Source organism: Megalobrama amblycephala, linkage group LG1, assembly GCF_018812025.1.
Source record: "Megalobrama amblycephala isolate DHTTF-2021 linkage group LG1, ASM1881202v1, whole genome shotgun sequence".
NCBI lineage: Eukaryota > Metazoa > Chordata > Actinopteri > Cypriniformes > Xenocyprididae > Megalobrama > Megalobrama amblycephala.
This window is the reverse complement of record NC_063044.1, coordinates 28,985,788-29,002,508: the sequence shown is the minus strand read 5'-3', so window position 1 is coordinate 29,002,508 and position 16,721 is coordinate 28,985,788. Positions and strand designations below refer to the sequence as shown.

General features: G+C 38.2%; 1 protein-coding gene across 1 annotated transcript in view; it reads left to right on the top strand.

Moving 5' to 3' along the window:
- Positions 1-16,721, top strand: part of LOC125266935 (obscurin-like) — a 251,851-nt gene that overhangs the window by 3,523 nt on the left and 231,607 nt on the right. The window contains 2 exon segments of the mRNA XM_048188075.1: positions 1,132-1,407; positions 16,327-16,587. Of these exon segments, the coding sequence (XP_048044032.1) occupies positions 1,132-1,407; positions 16,327-16,587 (537 nt within the window).

Genomic DNA, 16,721 nt, shown 5'->3' with positions numbered 1-16,721 from the left:
ATAACATCGTAATAGCCTCGCTATATTGATAAATCTACACAGTTTTTCATATCAACAGAAAATTTACCAGGATAACCTGGCTTCTCTCGATACTTTCCTGCTTCAGAGCAGTCATAGTTAATGATATGCTAAAGCCTGCCGGCACGTTGTTGTGATTGAGGTGGGGGTACTCAGACAGTTCTGAGGTGTGACAAAAACACCAAAAACATTCACTCACAAAAATGCCAATATCTTTAGAAATATTGCACAGCTAAATTTTGTTATGAAGAATATAGAAAAACAAAATATCTTTTGACATTTACATTATTTTGAAAATTAATAACTCTATAGACATCATAAAAACTTTGAACAGATTTAATAAAAATGTGTTGCTGGACCTGCAGTAACAAAGTCCTTTAAACTACAACAACAATTTGAAACACTTTATCAGGAAAATTGTATTTAAAAGTGGACTAATCCTTTAAACTCAGGACTTCTAACTTAAAAGATGTGGGTTTGAACCTGTCATGTACTGCTCTGAGACACAAAGGTTGAGAAACCAAACACTGTATTTATTAGAAGGGTAATTCACAATGTAATTCACAAAACAGGCAAAAGTTCATAAACAGTCCAAACAGATATCAGGACAGGAACTCAGGCAGACCAAGAGACAGAGAAACAGGGCAAATCCAGAGAAGAGGCAAAGGGTCAAAACCAGGGAAACAGATGAACAGTGTTGCGCTCAGAAATGCAGTGATGACACACACAAGACTTCACAGAGAGTGACTGAGAAAACCAGGCTTATACACAGAGTTAACAAGATTAATGAGACACAACTGAATGTAACGGCTGTTTTGGGAAATGTAGTCCATGATAGAGTGGCAGTGGTCTGGGGTGGAGTGTCCTCTGGTGACTATCAAGGGCACTCCAGCTGGTGATCATGACTGAACCCCACATAGGGTGATCTTTGAACCTTTGAACAGTTGCTGTCCTTTAACTCTTTGCATTGCGCTGACTAAATGTTCACCTTGTTTGTTTCTTGTTTCCAGCAGCTCTATTACATTGTCTGTGAAATAAAAATGCACTAATAATTTACCAGAGAGAGAATGAAAAACTTTCACATCTCATGCTTCACTGACTTTATATTGACAGATTTTCCCAAACCAACTCTGACTGTTGAGCCACAGAGTTCAGTGTTCACTGGAGACTCAGTTACTCTGAGATGTGACATATATGATGATGGAGTCACAAGCTGGAGGTACATCTGGTATAAAGGAGGTTCAGGATTTACTTCCAATGAACAACAGGAACACACATTCAGTTCTGTTTCTGAGTCTGACGCTGGTGAATACTCCTGTTATGGATCAGAGACTGAAGGATTACGACGCACATCACAACGCAGTGATGAAGTTACACTGACAGTATCAGGTGAGTTTGATCATCTCTTCATAAACACACTCAAGTTTATCATGTTATTAATGAGTGATTTCTTTTCAGAGCAGTTTTAAGTGTTTCTCCACAGAAGTGGTTGATTTTGACAGATTTTTAGGTTAAAGCACTAAACATGCGGCTCCAGTTTTCTGTTGCTTATAACTTTGAACCCTTTATGTAAGATTTTTAGATTAAATATCCTAAAACCACTAAAACAGTTATATATTTTGTTGACTTGTGTACTTACATTATCCCAAATGTTTCCAACAATGTTTAAATCCAGTCAAATCAGCAGTTTTAAGCAGGACACGGACCGTGTCATTGTGTCGCCTGTTAATGACATCATATCCGCGTTCCCCTCGATTTCCAGTTTTACTTTTGTAGAAACCATTGAAACACCAGATTCTTTAATATATTATGTTTTATTAGACAGATGAGCAACTGTTTGGATACATTTATCTAAAAAACTAACCATTGTTATATTGCTCAACACAGTCTTATTGCTTGAATCGCTTGTTTTCTTGAATTACCTCGAGTACCATGTTTTTACCATGCCTTAGAGACAACACTGCTTTGTCAATAACATAATCAGAGAGCTTTCTCCATCATACAATATATTTTTTAATTAATTGCATGTCATTTATCAACACAAGTCATCCAGTTTTATGAGATTTTAATATCGATCTAGATTACTGCAGTGTGCAACAAGTCTCTTACAGCAGCCACAGAGTGAACACACAGAGTAACATTATAACACTTTCAACACACTCAAATGTGTTTAGTATGATTGTTTTAACCATGTAAAACAGTGCTGAGTTTCCTCTCATACAACGAAAAGAGCAGAAGCAGTCGACTGCAGCATAAAAGCTTCAATGAACTGAGTCAGTGTTTAATAATCAAGTAACTGTTCATATAATAAAAAACAGCACATTATATTATATTATATTATATTATATTATATTATATTATATTATATTATATTATATTATATTATATTATATTATATTATATTATATTATATTATATTCATTATAATAAAGTGAAAAAGTGAAAGTTAGCCCAGGGTTAGGTATCTTACTTAAGAGCTCCTCAGTTGTGGGTAATGAGAGTGGAAGAGAGCGCTGTTCATCCTTCATTTCCTGCGGTACTGAGACTCGAACCTACAAACTTCAGGTTACAAATCAGACTCTCTAACCATCAGGCCACAACTGCCCCCTCATGCTTAAACAAATCAAATTATTTCCTGGCTTTATAACTTCTCATAATTTTTAAGGCCTCACTATAGGGTTCGCTCTTTTAAAGATATTCAGGGTGCTGTTTTCAAAACTTTGCCTTTGTGAATAAAATATTTTAACAAAAAGTAAACTATTTATAACAAAGTCCACATTTTTGTCCTAAGTTTTTTGTTTTATATTATCCAATTAAATACCTCAGATGTGTAAAATGTATTAACCAAATTACATTTTAAAAATGAATGATTAAGAGTTTCCAGGTCATTATTACACATTTGGCAAGTGTTTGAATCCACATTAAATCTTAATCTTAGAAATGACTTATCATACATCATTTTAAAATGCACTTCTTTACATTTAGGTAGGAGGGGTTGGGAGGAAGGAAGAAGTTGTACTGCTTCTGAATTTCTATACTGATTTCCCACTGAGTTGTTGAAAAATATAATCTCTAATACGACCAGGATAGCTTTCCTGCACAAGACAATTCCTTATAATCTTATTTGTGTTCACTCCTTACCAGTATCACTTATTTTGCCTAAATTAAGATCAAATATCTTGGGAATGACCATAAAAATATGTTTTAAAAAAATCTTTTAAAATACTAATCCAGGCCCGGCTCCAGCCTTGAGATGTAGGGTGGGCCAAGTGAAATTCCTGTTGGGGAATTCCAGAGTTTTAATATATTTTTTTTATTAAATATAAAGCCCCTGAGCTTGAGTTTATGTTTGGGCCATACTTACGCTACAAATGATCTCACATCATTATATAGCAAAAATACAAAAATTAAAATATGCTTTGAGGTTCAATTAATATGCAACATTCCTAGCCTAGTCAAAGTTTAGAGGTAATATTAAATAAACATTATAATACAATAAAATACAGGATGTGCTCCTCAGCTGAGAGAAGGTCAAAACCCTGAAATAACACTGAGCAATAAAGCCAGAGATGAACAGTATTTTTATATTCATAATCTTATGTCAGATTCTTACATTTAATAATCAATTCAATCATAAGAAGACACATGGCTATTACCAATCAAATAAAATCAGTATCAACAAAATCCATCTTTGAATTTACACTTACTGTTTAATGCAGCTCAGATGTGTAATGCATTACTAACTAATTGATTATTTACTGTAATTTAATTACTTTTCCTTCAAAAAGTAAAGTAAGGGATTACTCTCAATTTATCTGTAATTTAATTAGTTACTTCTGATGTGATCCCTTTAGTCAGTTCAAGAATAATTTATGCAATTTTATATTATTTAAAATAATTAAAAGAGCAGTTTCATGTCTGTCTTTATATTGTTCAACTGAAAGTTATTAATAAGTAATGGAATAGATTTTAGAAAGAGTGTAATTAGTACAGTAATCTAATTACACTGTTGAAGATATTAGTAGCTAGTAATTAATTCCTTTTTTAGAGTAACTTACCCAACACTGTGCATAAATAATGTTAGGAGATTAATGTTTTAAAAATAACAGCTTTAATGTAGAAACATTAATTGATTGAAAAAATAAATAATAGGCAAAAGTAGGCTACTCTAAATATGAAGCTAAAACCGCCAGTAGGTGGCGGCAAGTCACTGTCTTAATGAGTGAGTTGAATCCTTCATTCAACCGATTCATTCAAACTGCTAATTTAACTAAACAAGTAACTGTATTTATGAATGGATAGCCTAACTGAATAATTTACTCATCTGATTAATTCAAATATGCTGATTCTTTGAGGAATAAAACACAGTGTTCCTCGGAGACGCAGATGTTCTGCAGATGTTCTTGCTTGTGATAACTCATAGACTTATGTTATAAAAAACAGTAACTCAGTAAATGGATTTTTTTCACCCATTTTGATGACATTTATGCCCCCTGATGGCAGTGAGACGGGAGAGAGCACTCAAACTCTTCAGATCGCAAGTTAGTGGAAAATAACAGAAATGAACATATGAGATGCAAAAGAGAACTGCAGGCTTCACTTTGGGTTTATGCGCGGAGAAAACAGCGCACAAGTTCTCTTTTGCATCTTTTTGCGAAACAGTTTAAAATCATTTGAATGCTTAGACTAAAAAAGTTTCTAAATAACAAGCAGGTTTTTGGTGCCAAGTGGCCAAAAAGCACAATCTCTCAAAATTTTGAGCTGAAATATAGATTGATTATTTGGCGTGGGGCCAGGGTGGGCCAAGCTTCTGGAGCTGGGCCTGTACTGATCATTGGCAGGGCCGGCTCAAGCCTTTATGGGGCCCTAAGCAGAATTTTATTTGGGGGCCCCTCGGTTAAAATAACTTAAGATAAATCGTATATAAAAAATACATGTAAATGTAGAAAACGCACAATATTAAATTTGACACTTAAATAATGACATAAATTGAACAGTTCAGATGGACCTGTAACAATAATAAATGTATTAACATTAAAGGGATAGTTCACCCAAAAATGAACATTCTGTCACTCTCAAGTGTTACTCAAGTGTTACTCTCAAGTGTTACTCACTGTCAAGTTGTTTTAAACCTGAATGAGTTTCTTTCTTCTGTTGAACATAAGTTATTTTGAAGAAAGTGGGTAACTAAACAGTTGCTGGTCACCAGTGACTTCCATAGTATATATTTTTTTTTTAGTCAGTGGGGACCAGCAACTGTTTGGTATACCCACATTCTTCAAAGTGTTCAGCAGAAGAAAGAAATTAATACAGGTTCGGAACAACATGCAAAAGAGTAAATAATGACAGAATTTTACATTTTTGGGTGAATTATCCCTTTAAGGACAAGCGGCAGCATGTTTATTATTAGGCTGCTGTCACTTTAAGACCTGCACGCATCTAACAAAAAGACAAGCATACAGTTTTCTCTCAAATGATTACTTTCACTTTAGACATAACCAACTGTGTTTATGTAAACCTTGTGTGTATTTGACAGTATTAGCCAATCAGATGTAACTAGGTGCTGTTTGACAGGCTTTTAGTGTGCGCGCTATATGCTCAGAAAAAGCGCATGTCAGAACAGCACGCGAATAAAATGTTTAACGGCAAGGCTTTAAAGCACATGGAAATAATGAACTTTAGTGATTGTGAATAACTGCAGTGTCTTGTGAGTGAACTCTTCTGCTGCGTTAACGTGATGTAGGGCTGCACGATATTGGAAAAAAGAAAAAAAAACGTCTCAGGTTACGTATGTAACCATAGTTCCCTGAGAACCAGAGAACTCGCCCTGCGTTGATTACGCAATGGGGGAACGCCACCCGTGACCGGACGGAGGGGGGCGCCATTGTGCCAAAACTTCTTTGAAAATCTTTTTGAATAAAACGTTTAAAATAAATGTTAAAATTATGTTTGTTTAAAAAAATAATGTTTGTTTAGCATTTTAAATTAGTAAAATATATATATTTTATTATATTAAGTGATATCAACCGCTCACCATTTCGACAAGAGCCGTTGTTCTGTTACAGACAGTCACATGCCCAAAATGGACAAATGAGGGAAGCAGTCTGGGGTGCAGAACAGAAAACGTAAAAAAGAAAATTAAAAAACAGTGCCTTAAAATGAGGACATCGATGTCCAAGAGGATAACAAGAAATTTGTAAGCGTAACCTATCATTATCACTGTAAGTCTTTAACCCTCTGGAGTCTGAGGCTGATTTGGGGCTTGGAGAAGTTTTGACATGCCCTGACATTTGTGCTTTTTTCAGTTGTTCATAAACATATAAATGACAAAAGTGTCATTACACTGTATTCAGCACAAACTAGGCTACAATAATATGTGAGGAACATGTATGTACATGTTTGTATTTTTGAAGGAATAATGTTTATGTGTGGTTATTGAAAAAAAAAAAAACTTAAGTCACTGAAATAAGGCCAAAAAAAATATATTAAATCTGTGTTCACAAGACTTTTGGGTATTGGAGGTTGTAGACTAGAGTTTTTGCTTCAGAATTATGTAAAAATTATGCTGCCTACTCCTTCATATAAAACAATATATTTATTTAGTTTTTGTAAGACACTTTTTTGTCAAGAAACACAGTATGCGTGGAGGCGTGAATCTGCATAAATAATGGGCCATTTACACATGAGAAGACAAAAGAATCACATAATAATGACCTGAAATGACTTGCATATTAATGAGGCCTTTCAGTCAGGTAGGCTGTGAAAAAAACCCTCTGTAATAATGTCTCAGCTCATCATAAACAGCAATACTGTGAAATATTATTACAATTTAAAATAATGGTATTCTATTATATTCTTTAAAATATAATGCATTTCTGTGATGCAAAGTGTCTGAACAATTATGTTACCTCTATGGCATTTCATATAGGCTTTAAGCTTAAAAGCATGCACATTTGGAGAAATATTGATGGATTCTTATATATTTATGTCAATTTTCTATACTGAGAAGTAATATTTATTGTCATCACTATGAGTGCTGGATACTGTTTTCTCAATTCATACTTGCAGCCGGAGGGCGCTCTCTGTACACCTTTAGTCCACAAATTATTCTAAAGAAGAAGAGGACATTTCAGGAATGGTGTTTTAAATTCATACTTGCAGCCGGAGGGCGCTCTCTGTACACCTTTAGACCACAAATTCATATAAAGAAGAAAAGGAACTAGGAACTAACAGCATGTCTTCTAGAGATTGCTAACCATTGCTTTAACATCCAAATAAACACTTTTCAAGACAATAAATACACGATTGAGACGATGTATGCATGTATTGCCCCTGAATTTGCGTCTGAATAGCGCTGGCTCTGTGGGCGTGGCCGCATTAGCGGATAATGAGCTGAATCACAGACTTCTGACATGGCTCTCTTTTCATACAGATTACATAAACACAGAATGTTTGTTTTCGATTTGACTTGCACAAGTTAAAACCTGACATTTCAACGTTTCTTAAGACGTAAGTGCCATTTTTTTTGTCATTAGTATTCATAAATTACAGTTCATTTTCTGAGAACTATCAGATTGGATTTCGTTCAGAGGGAGAGGAGAGATCACGCATCATGTTAGTTTTCTTTATTTTACAAAAAGCGCAACATTGTGTTTTTACTCTGAGTGTACACAAATAAAAGAAGACATTCTATAGTTTCAATTGATATATTACTTATGTCTCTGTGACAAGAAATGACAGAGTATTTTAAGTCTGTTTTGCTGCAATGTGAAAAAAATCCTGCAAACGCGCCGGCGCGTTTTCAGACCTCAGGGAGTTAATGTCATACACCGGTTGGTCTGCGTAGCGCCGCTTCAAGTCTTTTATGAATGGTCCGCTGAGTCACTTTTGTTACGTTCAAAACGCAGATTCAGAAATGAAACATTGCAGTGTACTGCGTAGAGACGAACAGTTCTGCTTTGTCTTTATAGATTAATTTGCAAAATTGAACAAAACAGACAACATTGATCCATTGATCAACAATGAACCATGATCTTGCATACCCCTCAGCAAATGTGCAGTTGCGCCCCTGAGTCTCGTTCTCTGGTTCTCAGGGAACTATGGTTACATACGTAACCTGAGACGTTCCCTTTCGAAAGGGAACTCGCTCTGCGTTGATTACGCAATGGGGAATGATATACCCATGCCGCCATGCTTGAGGAGATTGATTCCAAAAAATATGGCTGACAAACGTCAAGCAGTTTCGAAGGAAACGCTTAGCAACTCAACCCTCGGGTCACACCAGGCTGTCAGTGACAGCATTCCCTATGGCCAACAGCCCAAGCTGAGCCTACAGAAGGCCTTCCAGAGAGAGAAGGCCTACTAAGGCCGCTTGAGGCATCTGAGACCAACTTTTCCGCAGACAAAGTGGTTTCTTTAAGGGAATGAGGCCAGGGAACCAAAGGGAACCTCGTCCAATCACTAGAGGGGAACGAAGTCACCCCCAATGCCACCAGGGAGGCCGACCTGGTCTGTCATAGGACAAACTTAGTCTTGGCCAACCCTGTCTGTGTACAGAATCTCCATAACGCATTCTTTGTAGAAGGGAGCAGGTAAGAGTGACTGCTCGTATTGAACTATGAACCCTCGTATTGAGGGGAGTATAATCCACTCATCCTAGGATCTACTCAGCGCTTAATTAACACACTGAGGAGGCTGTGCGCTAAACACCTGTTCATACAGGGGAGCATAAACCAGCCTAGGGTTGAATCTTAGGAGGAGGCCTGATAAAGGCCTACCACCATGATCAGCTTAGGGAGCTAAGCACTATTACGTACATAACCCAAAAGGGAAGTACCAAGCTCACCTAACAGGTAGTCCATGCAATGGGCACATAATCATGGAGGCCGAAGAGGGGCCTACAGCATGATAGTAGCTATATGTGAAGCAGAAGTATATTCAGAAAGTGGCCTAGAGGGGCTACTCTGAATATCTGTCTTGCCATTTGGGGCAGACAGGGACTTCGACAGCAGCAAAACAAGGCTGCGAAAATGCCCGCATGACAATCCACCTAACACAATCCAATGAGCAGTGCACTCAGTAAAAGCACCTTTTACTCTTAACACTCTGAGGTCTGAAAACGCGCCGGCGCGTTTTGCAGTTTTTTTTTTCACATTGCAGCAAAACAGACTTAAAATACTCCGTCATTTTTTGTCATAGAGACATAAGTAATATATCAATTGAAACTATAGAATATCTTCTTTTATTTGTATACACTCAGAGTAAAAACACAATGTTGTGCATTTTGTAAAATAAAGAAAACTAACATGATGCGTGATTTCTCCTCTCCCTCTGAACGAAGTCCAATCTGATAGTTCTCAGAAAATGAACTGTAACTTAGTGAACACTAATCACAGAAAAATTAAACTTATGTCTAAAAAAACGTTAAGATGTCAGGTTTTAAATCATGTAATTCAAATCGAAAACAAACCTTCTGTGTTTATGTAATCTGTATGAAAAGAGAGCCATGTCAGAAGTCCGTGATTCAGCTCATTATCTGCTAATGCGGCCACACCCACAGAGCCAGCGCTATTCAGACGCAAATTCAGGGGCAATACATGCATTCATCATCTCAATCGTGTATTTATTGTCTTGAAAAGTGTTTATCTGGATGTAAAAGTCATGGTTAGGGAGCTCTAGAAGACATGCAGTTAGTTCCTGTTTTCTTTTCTTCTATAGATGAATTTTAGATGAGTTTTTGTTTCTTTAGCGCCCTCCGGCTGCAGTATGAATTGGAAACTCCATTCATGAAATAGCCTCTTCTTCTTTTAGATGAATTTGTGGACTAAAAATGCACAGAGAGCGCCCTCCGACTTCAAGGATGAATTGAAAACACCAGCGCTCATAGTAATGACAATGAATATTAAATAAATATAACTCCTCTGTATAGAAAATTGACATAAGCATATGAGAATCCAGTATTTCTCCAAATGTGCATGCTTTTAAACTAAAAGCCTATATTCAGACTCTTTGCATCACAGAAATACATTATATTTTAAAGTATAATATAAAACCATTACTTTATATTGTAATAATATTTTTCTGTATGTTTCATATATCATGATGAGCTTGAGACATCACAGAAGGTTTTTTTCACAGCCTACCTGACTGAAATGTCATTTCAGCTCATTACTATCCAATTCTTTTGTCTTCTCAGGTGAGAATAGCCCATTTTTCAGTGGTGATTCACGCCTCCATGCATACTGTGTTTCTTGGCAAAAAGTGTCTTACAAAAACTAAATCAATATATTGTTTTATATGAAGGAGTAGGCAGCATAATTTTTACATAATTTTGAAGCAAAAACTCTAGTTTACAACCTCCAATTCCCTAAAGTATTGTAAACACAGATTTACTATACTTTTTTTGGCCTTATTTCAGTGACTTAAGTTTTTTGTTTTTTCAATAACCACGCATAAACATTATTCCTTCAAAAACACAAACATGTACATACATGTTCCTCACATATTATTGTAGCCTAGTTTGTGCTGAATACAGTGTAATGACACTTTTGTCATTTATATGTTTATGAACAACTGAAAAAAGCACAAACGTCAGGGCATGTCAAAACTTCTCCAAGCCCCAAATCAGCCTCAGACTCCAGAGGGTTAAAGCAAGAGGAGTACAACGTATGCCAACACGCATCAAGGAAGGCCTAATCAGGCCTCTGACCTCGACAGACAGGTGGCGTCAGCTCGTGGCAGTGTTCTCAGGTACCAAAACGATAAATAACTGACTCGAAGGAGGTTAAGTTACCATCTGGGCCCCTGGCCAACCGGAAGCGTATATAAAGGTTTCTTGGAGAGAAATATACACCAACATATACAAATATGTTCAAAAAGGTGGCCCCTCGGGGCCTAGCAACCTCTTAGACATATGGCATAAGTCCAGTGGCCTTTTCTAGGAGCATATAATAGATCCACCCTACTAGGTGGCTATTAGCTCAGCTAGAATACAGATCAGACTCAAGGAGACAGATGTAGTTTAACCTAACCTCAGTAAGGTTTCACCACAACATTTACCCTGAGGGGATAGCCACTCAAAGTACTCGGTAAAAACACCATAAACTCTCACAGCGAGAGGAGTATGTAGCCGAACTCCAAATGCTACACCGGAGGCTGAAGGGAGGCCTACCTTAGTACACATATAGCATCAGCAAGTGGCTGCCATAACCAGACCACCCAAAGGCCATGTATTTAATATAGAAATCTCCTCAGAAGAAATACATAAAACGCTGCCACCCATCGTGAACAGGCCTGTTTAGGGACTATCCGTCAATGAAGGGGCGTGGCCGATGGTGGTATGGCTTCCCAGGCATCCTGCCAGCAAGTCAGCTTAAAAGGAGGCCCCGTGGGGCCTACAATCTCAGTGACAAGTGGCGTTCAGCCTATTGAGAGTAAAAACACAAACTGTGCCAACATGTGAACTAAGAAGGAGGCCTGAAGGGGCCTACCGATTCAATGACACGTGGCTTCAGCCCGTAATGTATTGGATTCACAAGCATCCTGCCAGCATGTCAGCTAAAAAGGAGACCTTATGGGGCCTCCAAGTTCAGCAACAAGGGGCGTTCAGCCCGTTTGTCCATATAAGCACACAATGTGCCAACATGTAAACAAAAAGGAGGCCTTATTAGGGCCTACCCTAGTAAACACATGGCATCAGCCAGTCCAGGACCATACCAACCACATGCATTCAGTGGAAAACCTTTCACGCATAGTACTGAGAGAAGGAATGCATATTATGCCACATACTCCACGAGAGGCCTGCTTAAAGCCTACTCAACAGAGGTGGGGCGTGGCCGATGGTGGTATAGGTTCTCGGATTCCCAGGCATCCTGCCAACTGGGCTGCGTTCCAGTTCGGTTTTTAAATACCCTTCCCTCGCTAACTTCACTTCGTCTCGTTGACTTCGGATGTACGTTACTACTTACGTTGCACGAGTGCCCACTACTGGAATTCGCAATGGAGCTGATTTATTATTTATTTTGTCCCCTTAAAAAATTGATTAATGCAGCATTCTATATGTATACATGTGTGTTTTAAATGTTTAAAACAATAATTCATATATCATAGAGTTGTTAAGTGGTGGAGTAAATTAAACGTGATATGCGGTAAGGTCATAATCGTGTTGCATTGTGGGTTATAGAGCTGCCTGAAGTGTCCATATAAACTTCCCTCGTCCACTTCATGAAGTAGAACGCACTTCAAAATGTTTAGGGAAGTTCGCGAGTGCATGTATAAAACTGGAGTGGAAGGCAGCCCAAGTTAACTAAAAAGGAGGCCCCGCGGGGCTTACAATCTCAGCGACAAGTGGCGTTCTGCCTATTAAAAGTAAAAACACAAACTGTGCCAACATGTGAACTAGAAAGGAGGCCTGTTGGGGCCTACCATTCCAATGACACGTGGGTTCAGCTCGTGAAATTAAGGGAACCAAGCTACAGGGAACCAGCTCTAACCCAACAATAGCTGTGTGAAACTAACTGCAACCTGAGCTAGGCTACACATTCCAACAGGCAATGTACCCTAAATAATATGTGACTAAAGGGAACCAAACAATGCCAACATGGTCTGAGGGAGGCCCATGTGGCCTACTACCTCAAACGGACACGTAGCAAAAGCCTGTGGCAGTGTAAACTATGTGAGCAAACTACGATCAACTAACAGCACTTGTTAGAAATACAGTTGCTAACTAGAAGGAGGCTAATTATTTTACCATAAGAGCCTACAATCAAAGTTATATGCAATAAAAACACATTTTCCATAGCATAAAAGTTCTAGAAAGTTGGGCCTAGCACACACAGCATGACTTATTTATGCAAAGATAAGGGCCTACCACCTGAGATAACAGCATCAGGAAGTCTAAAAACAGTCTACAACCTAGCTGTTAAACTCAACAATTGCACCTACAAAAGAAGGGGATAATGGGCATACGGCCTAACAACTCCCTCGGGAAGAGGCCAGAACTAGGAACTATACAACCTGACAAGGGATAGTATACATAGGGTTATATTTAAATAACACGCCTAACTTAGCTCTAGCCTGGCCGCTAAGCTACGGGCCTTCTTACAGGGCCACAAGCCTAGTGAATATATATATATATATATATATATATATATATATATATATATATATATATATATATATATATAATTTTTTTTATATGCATGTGTGTGTGTGTGTGTGTATGTGTATATTTATATTTATATATACATATACACACACACACAGGAGGTGAAAGAAGAAGAGGAGAGGGTAGATAAAAATGGCCCTAAGTAGCTGGTGTTAAAAAAATTCAATTATTCGAAATCTAATTTATTAACATTATAAAAATGTGGTCACAAACAAACAAAAACAGTAGACAGGCTGAATGAAAATTTAAACCACTCTCTGTCAGTAGGTGGCGCTTATGGAACAGCAGGAAATAGAGCTAGACCTCCGAATAGAGGTAACCTCTGTAAACTCAGTTTTATATTATTTACGCACATGTAAGCTTAACAGTTTGACAGAATTTTCTACTTCATTGTGTTATAAGAAGTCAAACTATATCATTTTCCATTATCAAAGCATTTGTTATGAAAAATAGCAACCTACACATAGCCTATAGAAACAACAGAAGATGTCACAGGTGTAATATAAATCTAGTTAATTCCCATTAATAGGTTATAAATTCTACAAGTTAGCCAAATTTACCATAATTACTACAATAAAACTATATAAATTCTAGTAAGGGTGGGTCTTCAGGCTTTTGTTAATTTTGTCCATCAGTCTAGGTCACATTTGACTTTTTCTATAGCGTTTCAAAGTGTTTAACTCTCAAAAGAATTCAAATGGATCGCATATTTTATCATCAGTGTCGGGATGGCTCGTGGAAATCTTATCAAACTTTTTGGAGCTTAATAAGGTTCAGAGTAGCAGCCTAGTATGTTTCGCTTTTAATTCCCACACTAATGCATTAAATAAAAAAGGCTTCATTTGCAATGATGGTCTTTTCAGTTTGTACGGGAACTTAGCGCTTATAAAAGCTCTGAACGCATGATGTAGGCTATATAATTGTCTTATTTCCTCACCACCATATTTCTCACACCGTGACCGCTGCAGTGAGAGAAGTGCGCTCAATGCACCGCTCAAAACACCGAGCGGCTTTGATCGGAGATCTCTCACTGCAGCGCGAACACGCAGTGTCAAGCCTGGTTTTTAGCCGATGATGAATGGGAAAAGGTCGAATGGCAGAAGTGCTCATGCACCAATTACAACAAAGAATCGCACGTTTACACAACAGCACTGGACACACAGCTAAAGGAGAAGCTAACAGGACATTATTTTATGGACTTTCGAAGCAAAAAACAAGTGGGTATAAGCAAATACTGGTCCTTAGAAGTCGTAATACCCAAACAGCTCTGAGCAAAAAGTGAGCATACGGCGTATGTGTGCGTATCGCCCCGACTACACCACTGGTTCAGATACACATCTGGATGGCTAGGGGTTTTTCTATGCCCTCCCGATCTCAAATGTGGAGATCAGAAAGGAATGGAAAGTCATGGAAGCTGCAACATTCATGGACAGAAAGGAACCACTTTCGAGCCGTCCGCGCGCGGCCCCTTTCTTAACGCACTCTCACGGCAGCTGCAGCCTGCAGAGAAGCGCGTCCCAAACACACAGCAGCTCCGCATACACAGCCAGAGGAGCGCTTGCCGCCAGACGCAATGACGTCAAACACGAACGTCATCGTCATCCAGTCAACCTCGTCAAAAGTTGAGAGAGAGACAACTTTCTCAAACCTCCCAACGAGCTCACCTGCGAGCCCTATGATTGCAGCTGCCGTATTGCCTCAGCACAAACAGGGCAAGAATCACCAGGCACAGATGCGGACACCTCTTCCCTCAGGAAAAGTGCCAAACGAGAACGGAGAGTCCCGATAGGGAGCCGCTCACAGTAAACAACAAACACACAGACAGCGCCCTCAAGCACTGTCTATGCGCGCTCCTCTCCAGACAGAAAACGCCCAAAAAATGTGTAAATCAAGTGTCAAACCCTGGGACACGGATAAACACACTCTCTTGAACGTTTGTAAGGCATATATAGAAACCGGATTCGAAATAGTCGCGATCAGACAGAACAGGACCGAAAGACGATGAGATGCTTTCTGTTACTCCAGGCGCTCCTTTATACTTCCGGGTCGCGCCGTATTACATCATAGGCTGTCGCCGGCCAATAGGGATTGGAGTTGTTGGATAGTTTTGCTTTCAGACACCGGGTCACGTGTGGCATTCCTCCATTGCGTAATCAACGCAGAGCGAGTTCCCTTTCGAAAGGGAACTGACATTACGATATTTTGTTTTTCTGCTATATATGTTGCGATACTTATATATGTTCTGATTACTTAAATAGCTCTATTTGGAAAAAAAAAATTCTAGAATGATTGGGGTGATTTAAATTAAATAAATGGGTGTTTTATATTTTTCAGGTAAGTATTCATGTCTAGAAAATGAATAATAAAATGTAAAATAACACTGCTTAGTCTTCACTTTATAAATTTAATATAATTAATCTGTGTTATACGCTGATTATATTCATATAATCATATTCATATGATACACATCCGTTTTCCTTGTTTGAGTTATCTAAGCTATAAGCAACTGATTTTACAAGGACATTTTGACATTATTTTATGTCCGTTCAAACACAAGTAGAGGCGGAAGTGAACGCAATTCAGTGTTCACGTGCGTCTGCGTGGCTCCGTGTGACAGGACAAAAACAGGTGCAACTTTGGTTAAAGTTTGCAATTCCTGCGATGTGACTATTGTGGATCCGCACATCGCGATATCGATGCTAAAACGATACATTGTGCAGCCCTAATGCGATGTACGTCGAGTTGTACAGTATTATTGGGACGGAGGCACTAGAACTGCAACTGTGCGCTGTAAAAATCAAACTGTCATTTCATATGCTCTTGGGGTCCCCTGGTGACGACGAGGCCCTAAGCAGCCGCTTAGTTCGCTTATGCCTTTGGCCGGCTCTGATCATTGGTAAAGGAACACTTCTAATAAATTTCATATAATCTTTTTTCTCAAAGTTATAATTGAATTAGGTGAAGAAATCACTATAAATCCGAAAATATCCATTCTTATCCATCATGTGCAACAAATACCTCTTTGCCACCAATCTTCAAAAGCAAAGATTTTCTTTGAATTCTTATTGAATATCTTATTGATCGTCTGTTGAAAACGTTTCAGAACTCACACTCCCAAATTCCCAATAATTTTATATTGACAGATTTTCCCAAACCACTTCTGACTGTTGAGCCACAGAGTTCAGTGTTCACTGGAGACTCATTTACTCTGAGATGTAAGGTGGATCTGTCACGGGATGGATGGGAGTTTCTCTGGAGTAAAAACTCAAACTCTGAATCTACTGAAGCTGAAACTAAAACAATCAATCCTGTGAAAGTCTCTGATGGAGGAGAGTACAGGTGCAGAGCACGAAGACGAGGATATCACACAGATTACAGTGAACCAGTAACAGTGACAATACATGGCAAGTGTTTCTCTCATTTAATGATCAGCTCTGAGAACTTAGTGAAAATGATTCATTAGACACTGAATAAACAGCTATAGAGAACAACACTTCAGTTTAACTTGATTTAGTGTTTTATTATCAAGTAAAAAACA